Below are 16752 nucleotides of genomic sequence, written 5' to 3' on the forward strand. Positions count from 1 at the left end.
CCATGGTTGTTCAGAATGTCCAACATTGCATGCTACCACAAAGAAATCTTTCAAGCTGTTGTTGCTACAGGAGTTAGAATTTGAGAACCTAAGCAGCTGTAGGAGTTGCAAACAGAAAACCAAACAAACCAAAGTAAAACCAAACAAACAAAGAAGTCCTACATCTTTTAGGCATATTCAGCTTTTGTTCATCTAATGAATACAAAAGAAATTTTCTTACCTTTACAATAGCTTTTAAGATTGGGAAAAAAAAAAAAAAAACTGTAATTTATCCTATTCTTGCTATCTTTAACCTCATTATTTAAGTTTTAAAATATCTCTACATGTTCGTACAAGTCTGTTCCTAACGCATCAAATTTTTCAATAGTGGAGCTCTTTCCCCACAGGAAAGACACTGGATGTGCTTAATTACATGATCTGTTCTGGGTCATTTGTGTGGGGCTTGTAGAGATCAAGGATCTACGTGGACAGAAAGCTTCAAGTGTGAATGATTAATCTTAACATCAAATGACACTTTCTGTATTATCTAGAAGTTCGTTCATCTTTGTTGCAAATGGGCAGTGTCCGGTTGATTGTCTTGTCCCTTAGACGAAAGCTCAGAGAGTGGAAGTTTCTGATGTTAATATTTTGCTTCTTTGTTGTCTTTTTAGCCATAACACAGTGCCAATATACTGTTCTTGTTGATGTTTCAATACGTGAAGTTTGCAGTTGATGTATGAAAATGTTGTTTAAAATTCACAGGGTATGCAAAACTCCCTTTCAAATGGTTTGACTACCTCAGGGAAACTGACTCAATAGCAGCACCTGTAAAGCTCTTCAATAAGGTAATAAATATTATGCATGTGTATTTGAAGTGCAGTTAGTATTTTCTTTAGATTTGTCTGCGTACTCCATGGGATTGACCCAGTTCTTCGAGCAGAATTGGGGAAAACTAGGGCAACAGGGACTCTTTAGAAATAGGAACCGTTTGAGTATATTAAGATTGAATATTTCTGAAATGTTAAATACAGGGCAACATGAAACTTCATAAATGTTATTTGCTTTGTGAGTGTGCTTTACTCATGTGTAAACGTGATATAACGTGATGTAACGTGTGTGTTTGTTGATGTTTGACTTGCCAACGTGCTTACTTTTCCAGGAAGTTCCAAACCATGGGTTTCATGTTGGAATGAAACTGGAGGCTGTTGATCTGATGGAACCTCGCCTGGTATGTGTGGCCACAGTAACTCGCATTATCCATCGTCTGTTGAGGATACACTTTGATGGGTGGGAAGATGAATATGATCAGTGGGTGGATTGCGAGTCCCCAGACCTCTATCCAGTGGGATGGTGTCAGCTAACTGGATATCAACTACAGCCTCCAGCACCACAGTGTAAGTTCTGTCGTGTAAATAAAAACAGTTAACTGGTCCTTATCGACATGTTATGATTTTCCTAACTGCATCCTTTCCAAGTTAGGTCACCAGGCATTACAAAAATGGAACAAACTCTTGTTAATGCACAGGAGTGCACAGTTCTAATCTCTTCCACATTGACTTTCAAAGTACTTCTCAGCATTTCTGTGGCTAAGTTTTTCTATTTTTACTGCCAAGTGCTTATTTAATCTAGGAAAAAAAAAATGTTATTTACTTACAAGGTCTGGAGACAGAATTTATATTACATGAAGTTTGCAAGTATATGTGCTTTACATACTGAATTTAATGGAACTCAGTGTGTTCATAGTTATTCGCTTACATAAGTATTTATGTGAGAAGACTACAGTTCATTTACCTGCATCAACATGTGGCCTGTCAGGTCAAGTTAAACGATAATTGTGTTTCAAGAACTGTTAATGGTTTATTGGGAAGGTAATATTAGTTACTGTTAGTAGTTTAATGAGGTTTTTTTCCTCAATAAGGGTGTTCTGCCTTCATTCAGTCACTACGGAGAAATCTATAGCAGCTGTGACACATTTTGAAGTGTTTTTTTCAAAGTAGTAAACTTTAATTTTGTACTCCTAATTATTTTTTTTGCAGCATCAAGAGATAACCAGTCAAGTTCATCAAAACAGAAGAAAAAATCAAAATCGCAACAGTACAAAGGACATAAGAAAAGTGGGTGACAAAATAGCATTTGCATTTTTCTCATTGTTTAAAAAGCTTGTGGTCTCTCCTTAAGTCCCTTTTCTATTTGGAAGTGCTGTCTGTGTGTAAAACAGATGTTAAGCTTAAAGGTGCAGTATGCCATAAAAGGAACTCTTAAAATAACTAAGAACATAGATATCTATATTTAACTTGCAACAGGATTGATACTGTTAATCATCTGTGAATTGTAGATGGATAAATGTTATAGTATTTTCAGAATCCAGATGTTATTGTAAAGAATACGTTAAGTAAGTTGCAAGAGTGCCTTATACAAAATCCTCAGGTATCCGTTAATATGGTTTTGACTCTGCTTTTGTAAAACAGATGTAAAAATAAGATTCAGGTTACTTGAATCTGAAAGAACTACATGTAGAAATTTGAAATTACTGTCTAGCTGGTTCCTTTTGAAAAGAAAAAGCAACTTTTTTGATGAGACATCTGTGGGAAGCAGTATGTAAATAAAACTACTTTTGTGTGACTACTTTCAGAGACAATAAATAGCATTGCAATTTGTGACTGTTCTTGTCACAGTAAAACATTGTAATGACAATTTTTAAGAATCTGAGCTTTTTAACAGAACTATTCAGGTTCTTCCCATAGTTATTGTTTCCCTCAGGATCAATTTTTCTTTAAAATCACAACCAATTTGAAGTTTCTTTTGCACAAATGCACGTTTTGCATTCCTCCATATTTATTTCCATGACACTAACTGTTTAAGCAGGAAGTCTTTTTTGTATGAGTAAAATAGATGGAGCAGAGATAGCCAGTCACAAGAGGACCTCCCATCATCAACTGAAAATCAGCTCTGCTTTCTGTCCTGAAAGAAGAACCAGCTCTACCACATCAGAATGGTTTGATAGAAGTCAGGGGCTTAGTTCAGGACAGTCTAACTATGTTTATTGTATTTGGAGCATCAGCTCTTTATGCAGATTCTTTTGGTGTTTGCTTAGTAAGAGTGGAGTGTTGAAAAGAAGGTGCAGTATTTTATGTTGCTAACACATGGACAGATCAGCTACAGAAAAGGTCTATAATCTGTTGTCTTCATTTGGCCTTGCTTCTTGGTCAAGCTATTTTCTAGTGTGACAGCCTAGAAAATAATAAAATCAACAGTTTTGGTAATGTTTCAAGTTTTTTTTTTTTATTCCCCTGCAAGTTAGCAAACCAAACTAAAAATCTTTAATAGTCCATAAGGTAACATCTGGAGAGGTTTCATTATACAAAATCCTGTTCTAAGCAAGAAAGTTAGGCTTTTCATACTATTAGAATCCAATCTTGACTTCTTTAGGCTTATTTCCAGAGAATTTTTTTGCTATGAGACTTGAGTTCATTCAAGAATAGAACTAAAATTTGAAGTCTGAAAGACAGAACAGTTTTCCCCCATCCCTTTAAAACTGACCTTATAATACAGAGGCTGTTGAAATCTGAACTATGCTATTCTATATATGTGAAGTACAGTTGCTTTCTTTTGAGGTCTTTCTAACTTCTGGCCAGTCTTATCTAACAAAGTATGAATTTTGATGATTTCAATGTTACTGCCATTGCTGTCATCAGAGTTCCAAAGGTGGATTTCTAAGGGTTATCAAGTGCCTTCGGCCACAGGTCCTAGGTAAAGAATAGGTGTGAGAGGAAAATAAGGTAAGGTAAAATTTTGTAAAAATACAGCTTTAAATGCAGTGAGGGGGAAAATACTCACATACAGTTCAAACACTCAGTTGTAAAGTACAAGGTGAACTAAATGCCTCTGAGCATTGAAAACATGGAACAGTGGGTCTATAGACAGCTGCCTATGTATCTTAAAGTAACTTGGTTTCAATCAGAATAGTTATTAAATATTTTTTTCAGGGAATCAATTAATCTTGAGGTTACTGGAAAAAAAAATAGACAAGTTTGTCTGAGCTAAAATAAAAACTCACCTGTCACCAATCTCCCTTATTTCAAAGCTTTAAATCTTTGACCAGTAGGTGTTGTATTGAAATAAGCTGCATCCACTGATTTTTGTTCTATCACAGATCTAGCTATAAGGGAAGAGGCCCTTAGACTGGGACAGGAAAAAAAAAAAAAAGATACCTGAGTAGGACCTGAAGCTAAACTGAGTTATGCCTGTTCCAACTTCCTACTATCTAAAAAGCTTAATTGGGGTCCCCACACTGAAGCCTTCTAGTAAGAAAAATGTATGTGTGATACCTTGAGCGCATGCATAGTCTCATTACCTTTTTACTTTAAGGGCTAGGCTTTTGTTAATGATACGGTCTTTATCTGACTGTGCTGAGAATACTTAAGCATTACAATCTTTGGTCTTGATATAGCTCAAAGTAGTGGAGGTGACGTATTAAAGTGCTTGCATCCCTGCTATTGTAATGAGAGGTTTCCTCAGTCACAGAATCAGAGCGTCTCCTAGGTAACATAGTAGGAACAGATTCACAACTGGCATGGAAAATGGTTTCATAGCGTTTTTTCATGAAAGCAATGCTTACTAATTTAAAGGAATTTAAATTTAATTAAATAAATAAAATTGCTAAACACCAAAAGGCTCATCAATGCTCATAAGGCACTATAAAAATGGTAAGCATCATTCTAAAGTAACCATGAGTATATATTTTTAAACCTAGGCTTTAGGAGAGGATAAATCTTGTCTCGACTGGATTTATTTTCCAAGAACCACATTTCCTGTCTCTGCTAGGTACACACACAGAAACAACTATAGTTTCGAACTGTATGACCAGAGGATTGTATAGTGACTGTGTGGTGTAGCTGCAGCAGTAGGAATTTACAGCAGTTATATTTCATTGATAGCATGATGTGCATAGAGTCCTACCATCCAGTCTCTAGAATTCAGTAAGTAAAAATGTGGTGGTTGAGAAATGGAAGAATATTCCCACTAATAAGGAAATGGTACCATTGTATATGAAGGCCCTCGTTTTCCAGAATCTGTGAACACGAAGCAGAGCCATTTCTCAGTTGAACAGTCTGAGTTACCTAATGCACTTTAACCCAAGCGTTTATTGTAGTTTGACTTGATGTTTAGAGAGGAAGATACCAGTTGGGAAGAAACCTGTCAGTTTGTCCAGCCTACCCATGGCAGGTGGGGTGCGGAGGAGCTTCTCTGGTGATGACGAGTTGACTCCTCCTCCATATCGAACCCTTCCAGCACAGACAGCCCCGGAGGCCTTCCAGCCTCCCAGGACTAGCCAAGATTTCAGTCCCAGCCTCAAAACAGGTAACTAGACACATCAGCCTTGCTTACTGCAGAGGGAAGTGATGGACAGGGTGGGGAACCGAGCATGGGCTAGCAAGGAACATGCTGACTCATCAACTGTTTTTTTTTCCTTTCTTTTTCTTTTTTTATTATTTTTTTTATTTTTACTTCCCCCACCCCACCCTTAGGGAGCTTTTCATTCTCACCAATGCACCACATCACTGAATTAATTATAGTAGAAAAGGACTCTAAAAGTTTGAAAACTTAATAGCAGGACAGCTGAAGGTTATTGGGGGACAGAGTTGCTCTGCGAAGTTTTAAAATACAGAAGTGCATTCTGTTAAGCCTAACTGAATGGCAGTGTGTTTTGGGAATATTTGACAGCAGGAAGTTAGTGTGTAACATCTTTTGTAGAGAAAATAGCAGTACATAATAGATAAGGAGTGATATTTGCCTTTATGTCAGAAAAAAGACAGTTATCTGGGAAAAGATAAACATCCTTGGAGAATGGAGATGTTAGTTGACATTTTGTGAGTTACTAATGTAGAAATTATATTTGAAATTAGTTTGTCCTTTAAGATGAGTCTTTTTCCCTCTTTGCTATAAAATCTGTTCTGTTTAAGTATCAATGGTAAAATCATGCAACTATACGAGAGAGCAGAGAAAAACACTAAAATCATCAGTGATGTTAAAATTTTATTAAGTTTTTATGATATTAAAATACATAAAAATATTATAATTTTGAGCTTATTTAAGGATAGCTTGTGTAATGTATTCAGTCTTTTTCTCAGTATAGATTACTATACAAGATCTGGTAGTTTTTCCTCTCATCTTTTCCTATTATGTATGGAAGTATAGCAGATACACTAAATACCGCTAACTGATAAAGTGGAGAGGTACAATCCATCAGACAAACCAGATTGTGCTCTACCTGCAGGACAGTTGCCAGGTTAATACATACAGCTTCAAATTTCCTTGATTTATGTTTTTTAAAACTTCCTTTAGTCTGATTATGCTGCGGTGTTGCCACTTTTCATTGACTGCAGAGGACATCCAGAACAGTTCCTTTGTCCTGACTCTCTTCTGTGTACCCCCCAATGTTTCTCAGTAACTGATGTACACGAGTAGCAAACTGAAGTAAAAAGAAATGTCTCTTTTCTCTTTTGTACCAAGGAAGCTGTAAGCCTGGTGAGAGGATTTCTGGATTGTGTTTTTGCACAACTTGTCTTCTCTGACTGCAAATCTACAGCTCAGGTGTTTATTTAGTGCACAGATGTGCACAGGCTGAGTTTTGTGTGTCATTAGATCTCTGAATTCCTACAAAACCCTGGTGTTCTTTGGGTTTTGGGACCTGATGCTTTCCATTACCATCTTCAGGAACTTTTCAGATGCCAAAATTCTGAATTTTGAAGTGTTGGGACAAAATTAGTTTTGTGGTGTAGCCTTGTCCTTGACCAAAGGTGTTTAAATAGAAACCAGAAAAAACACACCTTTTAAGTCTAGGGAAGAGGGAAGTATACCCCAACAAAATGTAAGCTCAACACATTTGAGGTCAGCCATAATTAATAAATTGCGTATCTATTCTGTAACATTTAACACTGCCTTATGTTTTAGTAGTCATAGCTAGGATGTAGGCGCTTTTCAGGAAATACCTGTATGGCTTTGAATGAAAATAGTGGAAGATTACTGACAAGACAGATACCTACTATAAAACTTCTTGTCTATCAGAGAACTTGGTAAGATTCACTAAATGTCTTTTTCCCCTTTCCTACTGCCACATGTTGGAGAAGGTTTCAGTAGTGCCTCATAGCATTTGGAATACAAAGTGCTTTTGTTCTCTAGCAAAGTTGTGCTGCTTCTTCGATGTAGATTTGTATCTTTGAGTCATATGAAATGATCCTTAAGCACTGAAATGCAATTGTAGAACAGCATCACTTTAAAAAGAGACAACAGCCAGTGTCTTGGAGAAGGAGGCTGCTCTGAGAGACTCACCCTACTTCTTGTCTACATGCAAACCATCACTCCGTGCTGTATTGATATTTTGGGTGTAGCCTTTGCTTAAGGTACTAGCAGCATACCCAAGTAAACAATTGTGTGTCTTGCAATTTATACAGCACTTTTGTTGTCTCCACAGGCTAGAGCTCTTGATCAGAGCTGGACATAATGCAGGGAGAAGTGGTTTTTTGTTTGTTTTTAAGGCAAGAGAGTGTGGGCTATGTAGCCAGTGAGATGGCTTCTGTTAAATAAATGGGGAGAGCTTGCGTTATGTTGCAACTTCTGGACTTTTTTTTAATATCTTTATTTTCAAATTTTATTTTTATTTAGCACGAGTGTTTCCAACATGGAAGATGACAGAAAAATAATAAAAGAATTATCAAATGGCTTGTAAGTTATAGCAGGGCTACAACTAGTAATAGGTTATGGAATTTATTTTTAGTTTCACTGCATAATATTTCTGCATTTCAAGGTACATTGATGTGCATATAAATTTATATTAAGTAATCATAAACTTTAGTAGTTTTCTCATTCATTTGGTCACAGCAAATCATTTATTATTGTATAATCAACCCTTTAATGTGGGTACTGCACCTTTAATGAAAGTACTGGCATACTTTGTTTTCAGTGTCCTTTTCATTGTGCTCATGTTTCAATAATTACCACTGTCCATTAGTGAAATTGGAGAAGTAATTGTGACATTATTGCTATTCATAACATCGTTCTTTCTATGTCTCAGGTCTCATTTCTATCTTCTTTATACAAAAGAAAGGGGAGAAGATTACAACTACTAAAAATGTCTTGAATGAAACCTCTGGGATCCTAAAAATTTAATGATATATTAAGAAATCTTTATCAATGTTTTTTTCTTGTCTTGTGTAGACTGTTTACAGTAATCAGGCAAGTAATGTGATTCAGAGATTGTAAATGGCAACTAGTTCATTGTAACTAGGCTAAAGACTAAATTGGAAGTAGAAAGTAAACAAAAAAGTGAGCAGTAAAAAAAAAAAAAAAAAAAAGAATTTTTCTTAGCAACATTTTGTTGCCCTCTTAAACCAGAGTTTTAAAATAGTAAAATCTTGGAAGAAAAATTATATAGAGCATATATGATTGTGAATTGCTCACTCATATGTATTAATACTAGAGCATAGCTTAAAGTTCAGTGTAAGGTCAGAAAGGATCTGTGTTCTGTGGGATATTGCATGTTAAAAGAACAACCACTAAAACGCAGAATGTAAGAAAATGGGAAATCTTGGAGCTGTTGCCAATTTAAATTATATAAAGTAAATTTAAGAGAAAGTTGTACTTCTTTTGAATGTTACAGATCTTTAATGTTCGTCTTTTGTTTTTAGTGTCTTCATTGCAGCTGAAGGAGGAGTTGCTAGATGGAGAAGAATATAGCTTCCTTCAAGGAGCATCTGATCAGGAAAGCAACGGATCTGCCAGTTACTACATTAAACAAGAACCATAAAGCAGCTCAGAAAAGTGAGGGGCAGATTATTGGTGATAGGAAAAGAGCCTTTCTCCAAGACTGACTGATCTCGTTCCCACTTTGATGGTGCAGTTTGGATGACTGTACCTGGGGCACTTTGCTAACTGTAGAAGAGTTAGACTCAGTTCAGAATTTTTTGGAAGGGCGGGGAAACTATTTTAGTGAAAGAAGATTTTTCAATTTATTAAAAACAAGAATGGACACTTTTGTGTTGTATTTGAAGCTTTTGAAAGAATTTTGTAATATTTTCAAGTTCAGATTTATTGTGCATTGTTAACAAGAACTGAAAATCTAATTTTTTTGGTAAGATTAAAGTTTAATTAGCACGATTGTGGGAAGTGGTTGGAGGAAGATATAGTTGCAAGTACAGATGAACTGTCATGACAAATGAACCTTTTTGGTACAAGTTGGGAGACTTACAGACTCTTGCGAACTGCACTGGTCACGCCTCTGTTTTCTTATGGTGAAAATAAGGCATTTAAGCTCTGATTTAGAGGCATAAATTGTATGTGGAAGATAGTCCTGTAAAGCTCTACTCAGTGAGTAGCCCCAGTTGCATTGGAGCCATCACATGAGGGAGGTTTTTAACTTTTCAAGATGTTTTTATTTAGTTTTAAATGCTTTTTTTTTTATATAAGACGTTTTGTAATTTTAAAAAGTTCCTTAGGGTCTGAATCAGTGCCCATTAATATCAGTAGCCTTGTCTTCAGTGACTGCAGTGGGCATTGGATTGGGACTATAAAGCTCTTGTCTGTACGTGGATGTGTGTAGTCTTGGAATGCTCCAGCAACTGTTTACAGAGCCCTATGCCAAACTGGAACTTCAGAAAATTCCCACATTTGGAAGATTAAGTTTAGCTCTGAATTTAGGCTAAAGAAACGTAATTAGTAACTCAGGCCTTCCCTTGGGAGTGGGAAGGAACTTCGGAGTATTCTTCTGATTATTTTTTTTTCCATTCAGAAAGACCTAGATGTTTCCTTGCCATCTTAAATATTTATTTCTGAACATTCAAAACTGATGTTCCATGTGATTTCAGTTGAGCTAAAATGAGCCAAGCATTGCAAATTAAAAAAAAAAAAAAAAGTTCACAGCCTGCACAGCCTGCAGAGTTCCTTTCTTGCTGCAGTAGTATGATATGGAAGTTGAGATTTGGAAAGTATATAAATCATATACAATCTAGCATATAATTCACAAACTGGATTTGCTTATTGCCTGGAATCTTTGTGTCGAGTATCCCTTTAACCCCACCTGTTGAACTGTCCAGCGGTTTTAAAGGCAAAAGTCACGCAGAAGGGTGAAAATGGCTAATAGTAAAATACGAAGTACTTTTGCATGAACTCTGAATTATTTGGATTTTCTTTCCATATTTTTAAACTTTGTGTGTTTATTTAGATGGCTTCATTTATGGAGTTGATTAGTAAAGTTATTTATCAGCCCTGCAGAGCTGTGACTGGAAAAACGTGCATCAAGAGCTTTAGCTTTTACCAGTAAGGTTCATTAACTAAACTCTCAGGAATTAATTGCATATGTTCTATAAGTGCTTCTGGGTCTTAGTAGGTCCCCTTCAGAGCAGTACAATGATCATCTGACTCTTGACTATAAGTTAGGGCTTAAAAAAAAAAAAAAAGTAATTTTTTTGTTCCTACAGCCTAAGAAATGCTTTAAGGATATCAACCCACAGAGCCCCAGGAGACCATTTTTTTTGTATATTGTTGTTTGAATTAAAAAAAAAAAAAAAAAAGTGCATAGAAAGTTGAAAACCAGCAATTTGATTATTTTCTAAAATATTGCTCTAACTTTGGGTACATAGTATTGGTAATATGCACAGGTTTACCTCATTCTATGCAAGAGGGGTTAATTATGTAAAGTTTTGTATTTACTACTGGAATTAAAAAATGTCCTGTATAGTGTAGGAATGTCTGGAATTTTCTCCTCCCTTACTAGTGAAATTTCTTTAATACTGACCCCCTTTTAACAACAGCTTCTTACATGAACAGAATCTGGTTATCAGACTATTACGTTTCTGTAACTTCAGGTGGTAAAGACACTTTCGCTCTCTAAAATAGCCACAGTGAAAGGACTTTATCACGGTTGGTAGACTTCAAATACGTTTTCTCAGATTCTGACACACGTGACATTTCTTTTAAACAGCCTGGATTGGAGAAGTAGGATTAGAGACCATTGTTAATGACACTTTGGTGAGCCCTGATTTTTATTTTCCTGTGCTCTCCATTTATTCTGCTGTAAAATCCAGTTCTGCAAGCATTGTTTTGGTTTGGTAAGTACATCAATATTCATTTTATTATGATTATTATTTTTATTGTTTTATTTTTTAATGTGACAACTTGCAAATTGTCACAGCTGGAATGAGGTTGGCACAGTCTTGCATTCTTCTTTCATCGATAGCTTCTGAATACAGTAGAAAAATTTGCATTAATTTGTGTTTCATAATGTGAAAACTTGGGCTATAATGAGCAAGGTATATTGCAAAGCCAGGAAACCTGGAACCTTGGACTTCTGCATATTGCCCAGACTCAGAACTTGGTTTCCCAGTCATGTCTGACTTTTGAGCTATAGTCTTCAAATGTGAAGAGGCAAAAATAGCACTTAAGATGAACACACTTCCTGTGTTGGAAGGATAACAGAATCAGATTTGAAGTCTGTCAGTCTTTATAATGTTCTTTAAAAACAGGTATACTTTTTAATTAAAACACTAAAGTACAGGAGTTGACTTGCATTCTCAGATACACAGGTGACTACGCTAGGAGTTGCTTGTTGAGACTTACGGATGAAATCTCTCCTCTGTTTCTGAATTCAAAATATACCCACATTGTTTGTCAAGTATAGTGAAATCTGTCCTATGTAGACCATGTGAGGAATTAATTGAAGTCATTTGCTCAGGATAGGTTTAAGGAAAGGCTGAGCAAAATTCTACTAGGTATTGAGAATGGATTCCCCAAAAAGTGGGTTACAGATTGCCTGTGGTATCCATAGTACAGGCTTCACTGTATTTGTAAAGCATTCGTTAGTAACATGGCTCTAGGTATTTTTTATTTTCACTTTAAGCCATGTTACTTGGCTAAAGGAAGAGCAGTGTTAGACATCTGAAATCTTCAATGGGGTCAAACTTCACTATTTGGCATAGCAATTTTTTTTTTTAACCATAAGGTAGCACAAGTTACGCACCTTTGCAGCTGCCCTTCTGTTGCTCAGAATCTTTCTGCTGATCTGTTATTTTAAATACAACTCTTTAACCTTTTCCTTGCTGCATCTGAGGAAAGCTAAAGCAGTTATCAATTCTTTGTTCTACGGATACTAACACGGGTTTCAGTGTTTGTTTGTTTTTTATGATTGTTGTTTTATGTGATGTGAATACCCTCTCCCGTCAATATTTGTACGATGGTGCTAATATATTTGGTAACAATCCTTTATTGGGAAGGGATTTTAAAAAAACTGTGATTTAAACTGAATTTTTCTTCCTTTTAATTTTCATATTTAAAACAAAAAGCCACAGCCATTTATACAAAAGGCGTCAGCTCTGGCCCCTGGGAAAACATTGGGGCGGGAATCAAGATTAAACAGATAGGGTTTTTACATCATTTCTGTATGTATTTGATATATAAATCAATATCTGTACAAATTTAATCTTTTATTTTCTTGGTAATTTGTGTGGTCAATGAGAGAGTATTTAAAACTTTCTCATGCAATGTACATAACTAAGTGAAAAAATGCTTTTGGAGAAATTAATGTTCCTTTCATTTTTATGAGACCGCAGATTTTCAGCATGGATGTGAAAAGCATTAAAATTATAACTTTGTGTACAAGATGAAAATAATTCACTAAATTTGCCTTTTTTTACACAAAATAAAAATGTTAAAAAATCTCTTCCTGTATGTTGTTTTCTTAAAGGGGATTAGGGCACTAGGTAAGCATTTAATACAGTGCAAGCTTAATAGTTGGACTTGGCCTTGTATTTCACAGCTGATATAAATAGTTGTGCATTGGGATAGAAATCTTGTCACGGGATAATGTCACTCTTTTCAGTGCAGTTCCATGCTTGAAGTAGCGCCCCCACCCCTTCTCTCTGCAAGTTGGCTTTGGACTGCAGCTGAAGGTGTTTCAGTAGTCTGCAAAGCAACTTCAGTGACCATTAACTGCAAAGTTTTATGCTTCAATACCTGTATAGGGAAATCTGTATTCTAACACCACTATACCTTGTGCACAGGGAAAATACTGAAATATTCATCCCACTTTATTGAGTAGTTCAATAAGATGAGTCTGTCATAGTAAATGCACCACAAGGAGTTAGTTTGTATCATCCTTTTATTTGATAATGCTGAAAAATGACTAAGCTAACCGTGGTGATAATTGCTCCCAGATCAATGGCTGGAATGAGATGACTTGTTAAGAGGCACAATTCCTTCTGGAAGCTGATTTCACTCATAGATCCAGTCGTGTGCACAAGACTTGAAGTCAACGAGCTCCGTAGGTTTAAACCACAGATTGATCTCCTTCTGAGCACTTTCTACGGAGTCACTGCCATGAATGATGTTTCTGTGGAAGAAGACAAACATCGTTTCAAAGGAGAAAAAAAAATTAGTAACCTAGTAGTAAATGGAAAACGTGGATGAAGCACCTAGAGCTACAGGGCTACTATGTCAACTACAGTACTTAAACAGCCCCACTGTAAGAGCTAATTAAGCCTAGCAGGGGGGACTAGGGCTATTTGACTACAACAGCCAATGCCACTGACTGATCTTACATGAAGCTCTGATGAGTAGCTGATGAGTATTTCAAAAAAAGTGTTTTGTACCAAGCCATTTTCCTAAGTATCTGTTACAAAATGCAACCTGCAAATAAAAAAGAATCAGGCTAGCTATCTATCAATAATTTGACTTTCTTGAAGAAAAGACTACCACCATTAAGTTTCTCAATAACATTGATACTGAGCACACAAACCTTCCTACTTGAATGCAGAAGTCACCACGGATGGTACCAGGCTTTGAGTCTGCTGGGTTGGTTTCCCCTAGCATTACTCTACCAGTTTTAACCACGTTGAGGCCTTCCCATACCTTCAGGGACAAAAAACAAGAAAAAGACAAGACAAACCAAACCTATTAATTCTTGCTTCTACAACATTTCAAAGATTAATCTTTAGTAATAATTCACATTTTGTAAAGAAATAAGGGTTTTATCTCAAAAAAAAAGTCTAGATTCTCTCCTTAGAGAGAAGGAGAGAAAGAGGGGGGAAAAACATCTAGGGAAAATTTGTTTTTTAAATAAGAAATTCCAGTTTATCAGCACTGTCATTCCAGTTATGTGAGATACCTTAACAAGCCTTAAAATTACTTGATATGTAAAGCCAACCTTAAAACACTTCTCTTTTGTTAGAAAATGAACAACCCAAAGACTTGCAGGAATGTGTAGTTACATGTATGTTTTCTAGTCACAAGATGAGATGCTTCTAGAGTGGTTTTATTGTTCTGAGGAAAGCATAAAGAATGACACAGAAGATGAACATCTATGGAAGAAAGCAGTAAACTAAACTTCTTTCTCTTCTCCCTCCCCCGCCCCAGTAGAAGGTTCTTTGGGGCAGAAATTAAGCTGTCAAGAATCTTCAAGTATTTTAATTGGCATTTTAAACATGCACATCTTCCTTCTTTTTAATAAAGAACTCACACTAAACTGTCTTAATTATATTAGTATCAGAACTAAGCAGTTTTGTAGCGTTCCTGTAACAACCAGTGCATCTTACTATTTTAAAACAACTTGCAGCACGGGACAAATATACTCAAGAAAGCAGTTTCTAAAAAAAAAAAAAAAAAAAAAAAACACATACCATTGCCACAATAGGTCCAGAGTTCATGTATTTAACCAAACCAGGGTAGAATGGTCGATCTTTCAGGTCAATGTAATGTTGTTTGAGAAGGTCTTCAGAAGCCTTTAAAAGAGCAGATGTAACATTAAATATATTGCTGTCAAAATACCATGACACAAAAGATGTTACTAGTGTTAGGAGATGAGTTCCTGCTATAAAATTAAAGGAGTGCAGGATGGGGGGGCGGGAATTAGGGCTTTCAGTGTTTCAAGTGGGCAAGATTACTTTTTTGTGTTACAGTAATCCTGGGCAACAAGCTATGGACAAGGTGTCTGATGCATGTTGGTGGCTACAACCTTTCAGTCAAGGTCACTTCGTCTCAGGGGCTCCATTAAGCTAGCAGAGCCCTTTCCTTAGGAAAGGGAAGGAAGAGCTCAGGTGCTCGTGGCTGGTAGAAGGCTCGGCCTGACGGGCGTGCAGCTGTTGTCCAGATTCCCGTTGTAATACAAGAACGGCAGCATAGGAAAACGATAGCATGGGAAAATGGTACCTTTACCTATCGTGGCAGCTGAACGAAGGCGTTTAGAAGGGAGCCAGCAGCGCGGGGACTTACGTGCACGAACTTCATGGCGACCAGGCGGAACCCCTTCTGCTCGAAGCGCTTGATGATCTCCCCCACCAGCCCCCGCTGGACGCCATCGGGCTTGATGGCGATGAAGGTGCGCTCGCAGTTGGCAGCCATGGCGCTGCGGGACACGAATACACCCCACTTACACCCCCACTTACACCCCCACACACGCGTATTCACACAGCTCCCCGTGCCGAGGGGCGGCTCAAGGTCGGCCGGCAGCCGGCAGCCCCACGTCCATGGCGGCGCCCTGCCCGCCCCGCCCGGGCCCACGTGGCGCCGGGCCCGCTCCCGTCCCTCAGCCCCTTCCCCTCCGCAGCCACCGGGGCTGAAGCGAGACGACTCCCCCCGATCCCCCCGTGAGGCTCCGGGTGTCGGCGAGGCGCATCCCGCTCCCCCTCCGGCCTCCCCTGCCGGAGGGCCCGGCCGCCGCCTACCTCGCCGCAGCCTCCCGCTCCGCAGCCGCCGCAGGAAGAGGAGGAGGAGGCGGGCGGGCGGCTCCTCCTCTCCTCACGGCCGCCCCGCGGCGCTTAGGGGCGGGCCCGGCGGGGCTGGGGGCTCGTCTGCGCCTCCCACCTGCTGCCGCCAGCCCCTGCTCGCTGAGGTGAAGCCGGGCCGGGCCGCTGAGGAGAAGCCGGACAGCCGCCGGGCCTCGCGGTGGCCGCGCTGTCTCAGCGCCTGGCGGCCCGCCCGGGAGGGAGGCAGCTGCTGGGGCCTCGCTGTGGCAGCTCGGAGGCACCCGGCCTCCTCCACAGCTGCCCTCGAAGCCCCTCAAGGCTCCCGTTCCCTGCTCTTCCTGCCCCCGTTCTCCCCCCACAGGGGTGCAGAACCGAGCAGACCCGAGCACGGAGCTGTAAATTGAACGCTTGGTAAACAGCGGCTAACGCCACGCATCAAAACGCGTTTTTCACAGTGAAAAGTGAGACGGTTAAGGATGTGGAGCCGTGCTAAATCTTTTCTTTACTAGGAGGCCTTGCTTTGCTGTTTTCACAGATAGCCCCGCTGTCTCCTATCAGGTGGTGGCCGAATTAGCTCAGCAGAAGCAGCACGCCTCAGGCCGGCTGGGCGTTGTGTCCCCCAGAAGAGAGATGTGGCAGCTGGAAGCCGAGGAAGTTGCCTGGGATATTTCTTTGGCTATGATATCAGAAGGTGAAGCTGAGAAGTGTCAAAACATACATGTAAAACTTAACAGTTCCTGAACCTGCACCTTAATGAGAATTAAGAAAAATGTTATTAGTTTTTATAGTGCTTACTAGCTGATATAATTTACAAGCTACATTTTTTCTTCCTGAACTAGTTATAATTCAACACCAGCACTGCGGCTGTAACATGAAAGCAATACCCTCTGCAGTACGTACGCAGTCTCCTATTGACAGGCAACTTAAATTAGTGAAACTGGAAACGCTGAGTCAGGCAGCTCAGATGTGCAAGAGGAATACTGCATTTCTTCCAAGAGGTGGCCAACTTCCACCTCCTCTCAGTCTAAATGCATTAGACACT

At 38.6% G+C, this 16752-nt stretch overlaps 2 protein-coding genes across 7 annotated transcripts in view; one reads left to right on the forward strand and one right to left on the reverse strand.

Moving 5' to 3' along the window:
* The window catches only part of MBTD1 (mbt domain containing 1), a 35226-nt gene extending 22537 nt beyond the window's left edge, over positions 1 to 12689 (forward strand). For all 6 annotated transcript variants that reach the window (XM_084492238.1, XM_084492239.1, XM_084492240.1 and 3 more), the window contains 4 exons: positions 742 to 824; positions 1139 to 1373; positions 2016 to 2093; positions 8667 to 12689. In XM_084492238.1, the coding sequence (XP_084348364.1) occupies positions 742 to 824; positions 1139 to 1373; positions 2016 to 2093; positions 8667 to 8785 (515 nt within the window). In that variant the 3' untranslated portion in view covers positions 8786 to 12689. The remainder of the gene's footprint in view (positions 1 to 741; positions 825 to 1138; positions 1374 to 2015; positions 2094 to 8666) is intronic.
* A 422-nt stretch (positions 12690 to 13111) lies between these two features.
* LOC311420894 (nucleoside diphosphate kinase) lies at positions 13112 to 15843 on the reverse strand. Its single transcript, XM_084492242.1, has 5 exons — positions 15690 to 15843; positions 15238 to 15370; positions 14646 to 14747; positions 13766 to 13878; positions 13112 to 13360 (listed from the first exon to the last, which is right to left on the reverse strand). The coding sequence occupies exons 2-5, from the start codon at positions 15364 to 15366 to the stop codon at positions 13243 to 13245; spliced, it is 462 nt and encodes a 153-aa protein (XP_084348368.1). The 5' UTR covers positions 15367 to 15370; positions 15690 to 15843; the 3' UTR covers positions 13112 to 13242.
* Positions 15844 to 16752: the final 909 nt, after the last annotated feature.

This window comes from Aythya ferina (assembly GCF_964211825.1).
Source record: "Aythya ferina genome assembly, chromosome: 18".
Classification (NCBI taxonomy): domain Eukaryota; kingdom Metazoa; phylum Chordata; class Aves; order Anseriformes; family Anatidae; genus Aythya; species Aythya ferina.